The sequence below is a fragment of the Trachurus japonicus genome, chromosome 23, assembly GCF_045865225.1.
Source record: "Trachurus japonicus isolate A0001 chromosome 23, Traja_1.0".
In the NCBI taxonomy this organism is placed as follows: Eukaryota; Metazoa; Chordata; class Actinopteri; order Carangiformes; family Carangidae; genus Trachurus; species Trachurus japonicus.
Window position 1 is genome coordinate 11068837 of NC_140929.1, and position 14672 is coordinate 11083508.

General features: G+C 39.7%; 1 protein-coding gene across 2 annotated transcripts; it reads right to left on the minus strand.

The window, feature by feature from the left end:
• Window positions 1-3937: 3937 nt before the first annotated feature.
• LOC146962591 (troponin I, slow skeletal muscle-like) lies at window positions 3938-7386 on the minus strand. Of its 2 annotated transcripts, none has more exons than XM_085768747.1 (7): window positions 7346-7386; window positions 6556-6600; window positions 6031-6072; window positions 4969-5100; window positions 4792-4881; window positions 4418-4600; window positions 3938-4320 (listed from the first exon to the last, which is right to left on the minus strand). In XM_085768747.1, the coding sequence occupies exons 2-7, from the start codon at window positions 6577-6579 to the stop codon at window positions 4219-4221; spliced, it is 573 nt and encodes a 190-aa protein (XP_085624873.1). In that variant the 5' UTR covers window positions 6580-6600; window positions 7346-7386; the 3' UTR covers window positions 3938-4218. The 2 variants fall into 2 exon arrangements, with proteins under 2 accessions (XP_085624873.1, XP_085624874.1); XM_085768748.1 differs by having other exon boundaries at window positions 6766-7386.
• Window positions 7387-14672: the final 7286 nt, after the last annotated feature.

Consider the following 14672-nt stretch of genomic DNA (forward strand, 5'->3'; position numbering starts at 1 on the left):
GGTATGGCTCATGTAAACTGACTGATGCTCATGTTGGCTATGTAGCAACAGCAAATAATAGCTTCTTTAAAAAAAACATTAGTGCTGCTGAGAGAACTGAGTTGGACTCATTTTGCAACTTTTAGTTCAAGTTCAAGTGAGGTGACGTTAACTCTCAACCTCTCTGCCGGGTCAGATGGATTAGCAGTGGATTGGAAATGTACATCTCTCCATCCTTTTGTTTCCAGTCATTTCTGTCTGTTGCCTGCAAATGTATCAGTGAGGTTGAAAAGAGAGTCACTGCTCACACCGAATCTAATTAACACTTCTTGATTGAGGGGAGCAAATTGTACTGCATATACTGCATGTGTGCTCTGTTTAAAACCCTTGAATCTAACAGTCTAATGCTTTTTTTTTTCTCTCTAAAAGCTCCTTTTCGGTGCCATTACCTCCAAATATAGACAGAAAAGAAACAGGATTTGCCCTCGAGCTGCTTATTTGTCACATCAACACAGAAAGCTGTGAACACATACAGTAGCTCTTTTAATGCTGCATGAGCCCAGAGGTTAAAAAAAAAAGGCTTTTCACAGTTTGTAGCCCAAAACCAACAGGGGAAGGTGAAAGTGGGGAAGTAAATGAATAAGTCCTCACTTGCTTCCTCAGAAAACATTGTATTTGTTCTGCTGGTTCCTGTGTATAGGTAAACAGAGCTAGCTTTGGCTGAGGCTGTCCCATTTTAAAACACCAGGTCTAATCTCGCTTGTCAGTTGAAAACAGTATCACTGTGGCAGTGTGTTTTTGTTCCAGGAGTGCACACAAAAAGGAACCCTGAGAAAAGCTTAATAACATTCATATTTTTGTGTGCCATGTTTGCACTTTTGTGAATCAGGTTCGGCATCATTTATCACTTCATATTGAAAAAGGACAGGATCGTGACTGTAATCAAAAGGGTTTAACATCACTAAACATTCTATTTTCAGGTCATTAACTCAGGTTTGTACAAAAGCCTGAAATGGCAAGATAATTTTTTTTTATTTCTACTATAATTTTCAAAGTTTTTTCCTGCAGTGAAAGGCTGGTGAAATATTTTTTCTTTCTTTTTTAGGATCAAGTTTGTTTTTCAAGTTGTGAAAAAACATTATTTATTTTCTTCAAAAAATATTTTGGTAGGTATTTGCTTTTTTTGGTTAGTTTGTTTTGGTCTGTTTTATTTCACATGGAAGAAAACTTGACAATGATCCTAAAAAATAGATATAACGGACATCTTTGCGTGGAAGTTTTGATTATAATTTTAAAAGTTTAAAAGAGAGAACACACTGACTTGCAATGTGCTGCAAGTATATGTGCTATCAAAATATAGTCTGACTTAGAAAACCTCTGGCCCAACACCCAGCATAAGTCACTGTGGACGTGTTTGAACAGTACATCACATTACAGTAGATGCTCATTAGTGCTGTTTTTTTTGTGTGTTGTTGCCACTTCTACACCATCTTGCTGAAGGACATTTTGACAAGACACATGACTGCTTGCGTACACAACATTAAGGATTAAGTCTGCAGCTCCCAGTCACAGGGCAGTGTGTCTAATCACCAGGCCACCCTCTGTTACTGTCGACTCAATATTCCCTCCCCCCCTTCAGCAATAAACACACTGCTCGTGCTGTATGACATCCATCACACATCCTCATCAGGACACGTACGTACACACCACAAACACCCTAATCTGTGCCAGTGTTTCCTTTGCCGACTAACACTCATTTTTCTTTTCCTTTTGGGTTATTTCATGAGTGAAATGAGCTGGCACCGCTTAGAGCCACAGTGGTAATTATTTATTGTCAGGCTCCACTTGTTCCTCCATCTCACAACCTGTGGAAATGCAGTTTCTTTTCTCCTAAAGAATGAGGATCAAGAGTTGTAGAACACGAGGGAATAGCTAGAGGGAGTTTCTTAATGTCATCCTTTTTTCTTTTTTCTTTATACATCCCAAAATAACAAATCATGGTTTTAAGATAGTGTTGAGAAACTCCCATGTACAGTGCTGCCAAAAGCGGATCTTCTCCATCTCGAGGACTGGGAAGTGAGTAAACTGCAGACTTTTAAAAACAATCTGCATCTGTGTGCAACTGACAATTTTTCTATTAATAACAGCCAGACTTTTTCACAGGTGCTGCTTTAGGAGTGGTGCCCCCCTGTTTCTTTTAACTTTCTGTACAAAAACAAAACTTTCTCAATCATAATAAGTAAATAGTTATTTTCTAAGATGAGTAATTATCTGTCAAACTTCAAATTGGCACATAAAATATTTTAGGCTTTTCACTTTTAAGAATATTGTTCATTTTGAAAAATCTAAAATTGCATATGTGCCATAAAATTGAACTGAGAATTGTTTAAACTAGAAACAAATTATGATTTCTTATGTTGTCCTGAATTTCCAAAGCTGACTACATCCTATTCAGTTACCTGTGTTTTTTTATTTTTTATTTTTTTTAACATTTACCACAGTAGATGTATTAGAGCAACTGTGGACTGCCATCAAGTGGCACCAACTGTACAGCACAAGTGTGACCAGACTGCTGCAGCCCACCGACACCCGTGTCTGTGGCTTTGGCACATCTCGCCACACTTGAATGTGTTTGTCATCTCAACGGGTTTCCTGGGAGACACCAGCGTCATGACCTCTGCATTGTACTTAACAGACACCATCATGTGGTGTTGACATGAATGCACTCTGGATATCACATCTGGAACATTTGTTCTATGTGAAGGTCGCTCTCATCGGTGCCCGTTTATTTATAGACCCACAGAACATGTACCCAGACTTTTCATTACCAGCCTGCCAAGACTGAGAGCAAGGGCAGACAAGAGGCTGTATATCAGCTTTTCAACATGAGCACAAATCTCAGCCCGACGCACATGTATTAAACGTGGCACATGTAGATTGATAGGACAAACAGAGATGAGAAGGATGTGAGTTTTCATCATTCATATGTCACACAATCATCAGACATTGTTATCCAGCCGGACTGTGAGTGTGGGTTAGTGGACTCTGACATGTTGGAGTGACGTCTACTCGCCATTTAATCACTCCTCTTTCCATAAACAGCCCATAAAGCAACACAATAAACCAAGTGAAGCACACATTCTGGGATCTTTAGGCTATTGTTGGTGTAACCGTCATATTCCAAATAGCAATGGCGGTGTGACAACCTCTCGTCAACCCACTGACACATACAGGAGAAGCACATGCATGCATGCAATGTGTATAGGACAACAATGGCAGTGCAAGGGGATTGGGGGGTTGGGGGTTTGGGGGTTAGATATCCAGCTCAAGTTTTGCTTTCCACGGCTGGGAGCTATGGAGGACAACAACATGGCTAAAAATACTCAGCCCAGGTGTTTGAAGATTCACCATCTGCTGGAAAGTCACATCTCCTGTGGGTTGATTTTATCATCAAACTACTTTAAATATAACTCATGAAGTAGTAGTTCCATTAAACTCCAAAGTAAATTTGATTCTGCTCATTATTCCTGCAATTAAAGTTGAAATTAAAACGAGCAAAACATAATTCTCATACTGGCCAAAAAACCACCTTGGCAGGCATTATCATATTGGAGGCTGATTGTCTTCTGAATGTAATGAGAGCACTGCCCATTGGAAATTCCCAGAGCTTCATCTTCATTTTATCAGCAATCCGCTCCATTTCAGTTCAGTGAGTTTACTTTGAAAGCATTATTTCACTCCTCTTTTTATGGCTGTGGTTGCAAGATCTATTTAAACACTATGAAGTTCAGTTTAGGTAGGTAACACCTGTTGTTCCCCCTCCCTTGACTTTTCATCCTCCTTTTTTTAATCCATCATCGGCTAAGCTGCTTTCCATCCTCTCGCATGCCGCACATAAACAAATGGGTGCCAGTAAAATGAAACATGATAAAGTCAGGTACAGATATGGAACATCAGAGACTTGAAACAATATCTGTTTATTTGGATCCACTTTAATTTTCTAAAGATGTCATAACAAAACAGAAATGGTAATAAAAAACATCAGGTCTCTACTCGTCCTACACTTTAAGTGCTTTGAGTTATTGCTTAGGAAACGGCCAACAAGTAAATGCAGGCGCTGCATATGAACTTGGGGAAGGGGAGGTTGTACATGCTTGAATCTGAGGTCAATTAGCGCTGAGATAATTATTCTTTATATCTGTCTGGCTGGCTTCCTTATCCTGCTTTTAGCTCAGAGTCTCACTGCGCTCCGCCGCCTGTATCGAACATCTTCTTACGGCCCTCCATGCCTGACATGGCCTCCACATTCTTACGCCAGTCGCCCACTTCAGAAGTAGCGGCCTGGGATTAAAGAAATGAATGGACGATCAAAATTAATGCCAAGAAGGAGACTTATCCTTCCTTAGTAACAACAACTTGTAAGTCTTTCATACGTTACCTTGTCCGTTTTGACGTCCTCCTTCTTCACAGACTTGAGGTTAGCTCTGAGGTCCATCGAGCCCTTGTGTTTGGAGCCCAGCAGAGCTCTCATCATCTCATCTGCTGACACCCTCACCTTCCTCAGGGCAGGCTTCTTGAACTTACCACCAAGATCCTGTACCTTCAGCTTCAGCTCATGGATCTAAAAATAAAAACCACAACGCAATCAAAGCAAATTTCATTCAAGATTGAATTTGCTAAAACTGCAGGAAAAATGACAGTCCAGCAGATTTCTATTTAAAAGAATTTTTCTCTCTGTTTTCAAGCCAAAGAGAAAATTTAAAATATTGACTGAACTGTACAAAATAATGAGTGGGATGTTCAGAGACTTACATCTTTGTTGTGCTTGACCACTTTGGATTCACAGTCATATCTCTCCTCATCCACAACATCAATTTTTGAATGAAGCTGTTTGCACAGATTCTGACAGGAGAATACCAAACATATTACTCAAATGTGTTTATGTATTTCCTGATGTTGGGGGGGTCTTTTGTGGTTCATGACCCTTACTTGTAGCTCATTCAGTGGCATTCCAGACAGCTGCAAAGGAGGCAACTTCTCTCCTAGATAGCGCACTTTCTCATCCTCTCGATCCTGCCTCTCCCGCTCCAGATCCTCACAGGCTCTTGTGAGGAGAAGTATCTGATTGGACAAAAACAGATACCAATCAAGACAAGGCAGGGAAATCAGAGGAGAACGGATCAGTTGAGGCCTCAATTAACTCCACATCAATATTGGGCAAAAACATCAATTGGTTCAATTTACAGTATTTTCAGTACTACATGAATACCCTATTACAATATCTTGTTTAATATTTGGCAGTGCTTCCCAACCAGGAACCACCACAGTTGACAGTCACAGTCCGAGTTAGTGAACTAAAAAAAAATATACATAGGCTATATTTATGAAGTTCTGTTAGGGAATGTTTTTTATATCAGGTCAGCTATAACACCTTAACACCACGAGCTGTGACTGAGTGTGGTGTGAATACCAGTTAGCAAGCAACCAGAGAGGCCTTAAAATAAGCATAGCTAAAAATAACAGCAACAACAGTTGTGACAGTTAGCTAAAAATAATGGATCTAAATCGCTGATATGTTAGCTAATTCTTGGATCATGGTTGAATTGTTAGGACAAATGATTTAAATATATAAAAGGGGAAAAGTGAAGGATAAGTGGGGAAACAGATAAAAGTTTTAGATACTGTTAGCTAAACTAGCTAAACCAGCTAATGGAGAAACGAGAGGTAAAAGTTCTGCCATTCATAGTATAATAAATCTGACTAAAACATAAATGTTTAATTTCATTTTAATTTTATATAATTAGTGTTTCAAAGGAAGACATAATGGAGCTGTCAAGTTGAGTGGGTTTATCTGACCCTATAGTTTCATCTTTATTTTGTATGTACTTGTTATTCTTGTACTTATTTATACTTATTCAATAATCTTTCTCGTTTGTTTGTTTGTTTGTTTGTACAAATAGCCCGAATCAGATTCCTTGCACAGTAAATGTAATAACTTCTTGGGAATAAAAGTTATTCTGATTCTGGTCATCTGATAGGTATTACACTCACCTTTAGGGAGAGCTTGCGAGAAGCCGAAATCTTCGACTTCGGCTGTGGGGGGAAAAAAAGGTTTGTTAATAATTAACAATTAAAATTCAGTCATCAATCAGCTATTGACATTTTTCAGGTTTGTAAACAGCAACATATACATTTATTAAATGCACACATTTCAAAATACATCTTGCAATGAGTTGCATCAACTGAAACTGATGGTTTAAAACCTCAAGGGTTCATTGACAGTTTTTAGAGATATACTGCTCAGTTGGCCAGACTTAAAACGTACAGTATGCCATGCACATGTACCGTAAAATATGCATGGGAGGACCTGTGAGAGTCAAACCTGACAGCACTCAATGCAGCAACATGTGAAAAGATAATGCTTTATTATTAGGGTGCAGTCAAGGGGAAAGCTCTCAGGGAGGCTGATAACAAATCTGACAGATAACCACTGCCAGCTCTTTGCTATGTGCATAAGGACAATGTGTCCCCTCTCCATGCATGGAGGATTAACACTGTGGAGTATAACTGGCTCACCTTTTCCCCCCCTTTGGGATTCATCGTGCTGGGTCTGTTGGGCTCCTGAAACGGCAAACGGTGACAAATGAGAGGGTGATGATGCTACTGTATGGGCATCCACAATGAGGTTTACATGGGACAATAAAAGAAGTTCTGCTCATTTATATTTAGCTTTCATGAACCATGACAAAAGCAGTCACAGATGAAGGACAACAGGACTTTTCTTACCTCTCTCTGTGGTTTAGTTCCACAACACCACACAACAACACACAGGAGACACAGAGGTGTGTATTAGTGCAGTTTAAGGGAAACACGTCACCCCACTGATTCACATTGTAATTTGACCCATCGCGGCGCCGCATAGCACACAAAGTCCTCAGCATCCCAGGACGAGAGGATTAAAGCAAAGAACGGTGCCCTCCACTAAATTCAGCATCATCTCAGTTTTTTTGCAGTAAGACTAATGACAGCCCTGCAGCTCTGTTTAACAGCTACATCTATATCTGACAACTGAGAGGATCCACACAGCAGTAGCAGAAATGACATGTTAAATATCTGATGACCAAGTCTACCCGTTATTATTTTTACAAATATTTTACTCAATATAAATGTTACTGTTGCAAAACTGGTATATCATTGCCCTATTGTCTATTACAAACTAAATCAGCTCACCTAAAACATTGAAATACACATTCTGGCTTTTATCTAACTGAAAACAACATTACCATTAATTCTTTAAAACACTACTAGAAAGCAGATACAGTCGTGGAATATGAACAATAAAACATTAAAACAATAAATGTATTACCTGTGAATGGGTGACTGCAGAGGTGTGGAGAGTCAAACAGCGGCTGCTGGAGACAATGGGCAGCTTTTTATGTGAGCCCGTGTGACGAGTGGACAGCAGATATAACGTCTGGTCCCAAGAATGTGCTGGCACAAGACCAAGCATGAAATCTCACCTCCCCTGCTACAACACCAGAGAAGCGTAATAACTAATAATGAGCATTACCAAAATGGTGTTGTCTCCAAATACTCTTATTTGTTTTGCTTGGAATGATTGGATATTACATGAAGTCAAATAATGGTCAGAGACATTGATATCATAATATGTCGCATTCATGGGTGTAATGTAACGGAAACATTGGAGATCTAATATGTAGCTAGTTAGTTAGCTTAGCACAAATGCTGCAAACCAGGGGAAACAGCGAGCCTGGCTACATCCAAGAATATTAAATTATTAAATCCACTTACTGGCAACTTAAAAGCCATTATGTGAATCAGAGATCAACGATATTACTTTACTAAATCCATTGTTGTGGTGAGAGTCACTGCCTGGATTTAATTCAGAGGCAACATATTTTGGTATGAATGAGGCACTACATTTATGAACTGATTCTGAGTCACAAGGGGTGGGCGGGGGCAGATGGTGAGTGTACGAAGTGGAGGATGTTGATTCCCAAGGCCAGAGTCCCAGCTGCGGTTCAGTTCAGGCAATAATAAAACACTGTGGTTAAGGTCGGAGGAATGACTGCAATAGATTCAAGTCTCTGAATAACACTGACTTTTATCTTCTTCATCATAAGGCAGCCCACAGTCTTTCCCTAAACATAACCACATGGTGCCAGTACCTAAATATGAACATCTAAACAATATAATAAAGGCCATAGTCACAATGAGTGAATATTATATTGAAACAAATAGGAAAACATCATAGTGTATGTTTTACTAATACAAACAACAGCAACATTTTTTCCAGTTCCAAATTATGTTCATTTCCCATTATTTTACTGCAAAAATAAACTAGCCAGCATTTTTGTTTCAATTTAAGTGTATTTGTATCTTTATATCTAAATGTACATTTTAGGGGGCAAGGTTGTAACCAATGAAGCTTAGAGGTGCTTTCCCCTGTTTAAAGGTCTGCTAAGCTAAGTTAGCTAACTGGAGATGTATGCTCTTAGAGCAACAGCAATCCTCTCATCTGACTCCTACCAAAAAGAAAATGTGTTCCCTTCAAGCTACACATGTCAGATATGTTAGTACATTAATGGGTTGCAGTTAATGTAAGAGGAGTCATGACTGAAAAGAGGGCCCACTCTCCATTGCACTTAATGAGCACTATGTACACACACACACTCACACACAAAGCCCTCATGCATAGCAAAAGCACTGAATCACATTTCAAGAATAGGCCGGGCTCATTTATAGGCTGCTTTTAACCGTCGTAGCATGAATCCAGTAACACTGTCAACACACAAGACCAGATTCAAGAAAATAATTCTCTATTTAGTCAAACGTGTCGACAAGTACAAAGGTTAATGATACACAGGCCGTACATCTGCATCTGTATGGCAGACATGTAGTGGCTGTCAGAAGCATTTATCAAAGGGGGAAGTATAAAGTGACATTATCAAGGTTGAATAATAGGAATTAGCCCGTGTGACATCTGATCTACTCTAACTACAGTTATTATGATAAAAAAAAAAAAGCTGCTGTGATTATGTAGTGCCCTGGAATAAATAAAAAAGAGGTTGCTCCTTTTGTTTTTTGTTCAATGGAAGAACAGGAGGGGGAGGAGTAGCATGTTTAAATAGCTGCTACAGTGAAGCTATACAGTACAATATAATTTAGACCAAATATAGACTGGGAGTCAAAGAGTGGGCAGAGGAGGAGGAGGAGGAGAGGAAAAATCTATAAAACAAATATGCAACCCAAAAAATCGCACAGGTTAAATAAAAGAGAGACTATTTAGATTGAACTGAGCTGAATTACATCGAAACAGGAAATTAAAGGGTTTGAAAATCACTCAGGAAGTTTACGACACTTAACTCGACTGAAATATCTAATGTTCTGCGAATACTTGACGATACCGTTCTGTAAATTCAGGAATCCCTTCGCTCATTAAACAGCCTCTAACTCGTTCACCTCAGCTGACATCTTTGCCCTGTTTATATTTACATCCATGGCGTATTTACCTCTGCGGTCAACAACTTCTTGGCCTGACTTTATCAAGATCTCAGAGCACGAGTGCTAATCTCTGCGCCCGAGCGCTGACACTTCTTGCAAATCACTTAACCTCTGGGAGCATCGGGTTTCCCTTCTTTCCACTGGCTTACACTGGAATAAAGCTGATGCAAGTGCTAAGATGTTTTTGGTCAACTGGGCATTAGCTGCAAAGGCATCTTGGCGATAGCTACGTGAAATAAGGGGGCGTCTATGTTGAGCCTTTGACCTCTATGAGTTGTGTGGGCTTCTCAGAGATTACTGTATAAAAACCAAAGTGAAAATAAATAAATAAATAAATAAATAAAGACACGGTTAAGATTTCCTTGTGTCTATTCGCCTGTGATTTCCACCTTAAATACCTCGTTGCTTATGCTGCATCATGAAAATGAAAAGTGACCGAAAACTATTTAAAATGAAGAGAGGATGAGCAAAGGAGTTTGAGTTGTGTTAGGGGGGGTGGTCTGAATATTTGGGTGGACAGCAGGTGAGGGTTTTTTCTCCCCCCAGCTTTGTAAATGATGACAATGCTGTTTACAGAAACAGAATACACCTGATGACATGTGCCTGCGTATTATTTCTATTGACACTTGTTTCTGTATTTAGAGTACAGAAGAGGTCTCATATATTAATCATAATAATAACTCAGGGGCCCAGGCCATTAATTTAGTAGCAATAACAAGCATTTTCTGTATTTAACAGCTCTTAATTTGAAAATACCACGTTTCAAGTTTTAAGGTGATGAACATTCACTATTAATGAAGACATGAGGTGACACAGTTTACTACTGTCGTATTATTTTTGACATGTTGAGGGAGGATGTTGGTGTTAGTCAAGAGGGAGGGTCCAAAGAAAACATAAATTACTCTAAGCTCAGGCTCAGGTTCAGCACCCCTCCCCACTCCCATAATTAAAGGTCGCCTTCAACAAACAGTTTACAACATTAAAATAAAAAACCTTACAACACAGGCCTCTGTGTTTTTGTTTGTTTGTTTAAATAATGAATATCCAGAGTCTTTACAAGGCACTGTGGCAGACCTGTGTTGTTTTGACATTCAGAGCAAAGTTGCTGCTACAGTGCTACAGTGTCAAACACCATCCAGTGTTGCTTTCTGCCACAAACACAAGAGTAGGAACAGGAGCTAAAGAAACAATACTTCAGAGAGCAATGAAAGGCAATAAAAGGAGGAAGACGCAGGGGACAGCACATGTTCTGTCATCTTTTTTTTTTTCAGTGATCCTAAGCAGGTGGGTGTGCTATTTCTGATGCAACCCAACTCCCTTATGCCTCGGCACACACACACACACACACACATACACGCGCACACACAAAGAAAAAAAAATCCTGAGGCCTTGGTACCAGGGAAGTGCTCGTTATGCAGTTTCTGCTGTCTCTGCTTTCATAAATAGGTTCAGGTGACGGCTCGGTGTGTTTCCCCATAGTCCTCCTCATGCAGCTGTAAATCACTGCACTTGAACCCACTCTGAACTTCAGGGATGGAGGCGAAGAAGAAAGGACGGCGGCTGCGGCTGCGGTATAGGCCTCGCGGACAGGTTGATGGTCTTAGAGGGTTATCGTCCATTCTCACCTGTTCTTTGAAGTGTGTGTTTGTTTTGTCAGTTGTTGCTCAATAATCCATCTGAGTCATGACCCAACCATCTCAGCTGTGAGGTGACTGTGTTGACTTTGGGGCTGTGTGTGTACTGCTCACACCACCACCTATAATGATCAAGTCCATTAGGCTATACACAGTAAACAACACAATGCATAAAGCATATAATATATAAAGGGTTTGAAGTGACTCAGTGGTTGAAAGTCTTCATTTTCTTTTTTGTTCAACATCCTGTACTTTCTCCTTGTATAATAGTAAATGCAGGATATACGGTACGGCGTATTTTCCCCTGCAGGGACACTTAACACATTTCTGTAGAGAATATGAGAAGATTGATGCCACTCTCAGGATCTGCTTTTTAAATATAAAGCTAACACCTGCAGGAGGTTATTTTAGCTTTGCATGAAGTTCAAATAACCTCTTCGATTTTCTGTCTTTCTCAGAAACACGGAATGAACAAGGATCATTTGTGGAGGACTATTAATATTTAGGCTATTGCTTCTCTTATTATTTACTTTATATATTCTTCAGGCCCCTGGATACATTTCCAAGTTTCATGTTGTCTCATTACTCCCAACCACTTGGGTGTGCGAATCAGCACTTTCCAAAGTCCCTGTTGATTCATGTGTGTGAGTCACCGATCTCTATCACTACGCCGACATTAGAAGTTAGTTTAATATTTGGAGTAGTCTTACCGTTTTATTGCCACATTACTTTCTCTCGGTGTGTATATGGATTGATTCTCATCTTTGCAAGTGCTGTCTATGGTCACATCTACTGTGCTGTCTATTGTCTATTGTCACATCGCTCAATTCGACATTCCTATTGGCTCAAGTGGGTGCTTAACTTACAACCAATCAGAGCATCTAATTTAGAGGCTCGGCCTGCCTTGCCTGTATACCCAAACTAAATGAGAGCAATACTGTTTTATTCTGAAGTCAACGTGAGGAGAAAACGTGTGTTCGGTCAGGTGTTTGGTGCTGAAGGCGGTGGAGAACTGTTGATTTTTGTATCCATCTTTCAGTCTGTTCTTCTGCCTCTCTTCTCTTCTTCTCTTTGTGTGTCTCACCAGACCTCCATAGTGGCACCTTTGTTTGGACACAAGACACAGGGAGCAGCTGACACAGAACCTCAGCCAAGCGGCGTGCCATGGCATCCCTCTGCCCACTGGTCTAACCTTGACACTGCCCTCCAAGATTCCTAATAGGGTGCAGTGGATGCCCTGAGTGGCCCACATTTCTCAGCTACCGTCTCTTTTATCAGCCTGTATATCCACACAAGGGGCTGGGGGGGGGCTGTGACATAACTGTTGGACGGGTGCTAGTGCATTAGTATTTTAGCGACGTGTCTGTTTATATACTGTTGACGATTTGATTTAATCCTGTCTTTAGGGGGAGCCAGCAGGTCTTTGTATATGCTCTTGACTCCCTATACTTACTTTGTTTCCTTTAAATAATGTACATCTGAATGTCCTGGACATAAGAAAATATGTGTTGTATATACGGGAACACCTTCGTGCAGATATCATACTGTACATATTACAATACCTGTATTTCAATGTACAAACAAATGAAAATGTTAACGTTTTTTTCTTCCCGTTTTGCAGTTTCTGTTTTACATGCATGTGAGGACGGACACACACACAGGCCTAGTATGGCATCTACATCTCCATTAATGCATGACACCAAGTGTCCATGATGATAATCACTGCTATTTTGTTGTTATATTTATACAGTATACTGTATTTTTGGACTAAAAGGGGAACTATGCAAGTCCGGTCAGTTTTCCTCTGTGTTGCTAACCCTCCTCTTGGCCATGTGCATTTATTTACAATGAAGCTGGCTAGAAATCAATCAACAGAGCAGTAGATAACGTTACATATCATATAAAATGTTAAGACGTGTATATTTGTATAGTCTTATCTGTCATAAACAAGAGATTATGGATTACGGGGGGTGTTTGTGTCATGGTGCCGTAGAGATGAAAGCTGGGACACCGGGTCGGCGGCTCTGATCTTGCAAAGTTGCTTTTCAGCCAAGAGATGCTACGTGGAAGGCAGAGAGCCTCCATTCTCCCTCGTAACAAGTTGCCATTATTAAACCATCACAATTACTCCAAAGCTGTTTAATTAAGGGTAAAATGTAGCATAGTTAAGACAAAAATCCTGCATAGTTCCTCTTTAACGATACACTGTATAGTGTATGCAGAATTATGTAGAACTATTTAAGTTGCTGTGATTTCTATCCAGCTGAAGACATCTAGCCCCTAGATGAGAGCCACGCCACTAAACCTCTCACAGACACATTGAGAAAGAAAGGCAGGCAGCCAAGTTATTAAACTGCCAAATGTTTGCATCCATCTACATGTTTTTACTGGAAATAAATCAGCCTCAATAAAATCTAAACACTGATTTTGTCCACATGATCAGAGCTACTGTGGTTACAACTACGCTGGGAAATCAGAACAACATAGAAAATATATTGATATTCCAATATAATAAGGTGTCATGTGGAGGTGGCAGTGTGGAGCTGGGGTGTGGTTCTGTGACTGACGGTGGCTGCAGCACCTCAGTCATTTTAAAACCTTTTGTTACCTTCCAAACAAGGTCCACCAGGGGGCAGCAGCTCCTCACATCACCGATCACAGCGGGAGGCCAAGGGGGAGACAGGAGACAGCCAGTGTCAACTCTGCAAGAATACAAGCAAAAAGGAAGTGAAACTTTCAAAATATAATTTACACAAGAATAACGTGATTTTATCTAGTTAATTGGAAATGAACATCCAATTAAGACTTGAGAGGAAATATTCACATATGTGAAAGTAGACAGAGAAAACGATCATAATTAAGGCTTTGGACTTGTTAATCCAACTATACTGTTGCACATAAGAGACAAGCCATCAGATGCATTGGTGTGTCCTCTACTTTACACAATCATGTTACACCAAAAAATGTCAAACCCCTAACCCTAACCAAAACCAGGCATATTTACATAAGTATGCATTATGCTATTTTCAACTTCTGCCACCCACTGAAGCATGATGCTGTGTTGCAGACAAATCTCTCAACCCACAAACTTGTGGTCTACATTTCAGTGAAAAGTGTGGCAGGAGTCACAAGAAGGTTAAAAACAGGAAGCATCTAAAATGTTTATGCAAATGCTTCAATTCTTTGTTTTACATCAAATAATATCAACAACAGCGCCTCTTTACGACTAATTATTTGATTTGGGGAATTTTTGTCCAATCAAGATGCAAAATTTAAAGAACTAATTATTACTGGTGACAAAGAAAAGCATCATTCTTAAATCTGAGGAGACAAATGACAAATGTGTTCCTTGTTTTTCTTTCTTTCTGCTTTAAAAATGATATTATATGATGATATGATGATCATTATTTGATTACCAAGACAAATTGTCTGTTGATTAACCAATTAATTAATTGACCAATTATAAGTCAAATGTGGCCAAAGCATGAACCTAACCACTGTGTTCCCTTAAAAAAACATACACATACATACAGT

Excerpts from the sequence above, each read along its gene's own strand:
- LOC146962591 (XM_085768747.1), bottom strand. The coding sequence starts at position 6,579 with ATGAATCCCAAAGGGGGGGAAAAG. Across the intron at positions 6,073-6,555 it reads ATCCCAAAGGGGGGGAAAAG|CCGAAGTCGAAGATTTCGGC; the intron begins GTGAGCCAGTTA and ends TTCCCCCCACAG. Across the intron at positions 4,601-4,791 it reads TGGTCAAGCACAACAAAGAT|ATCCATGAGCTGAAGCTGAA; the intron begins GTAAGTCTCTGA and ends TTTTATTTTTAG.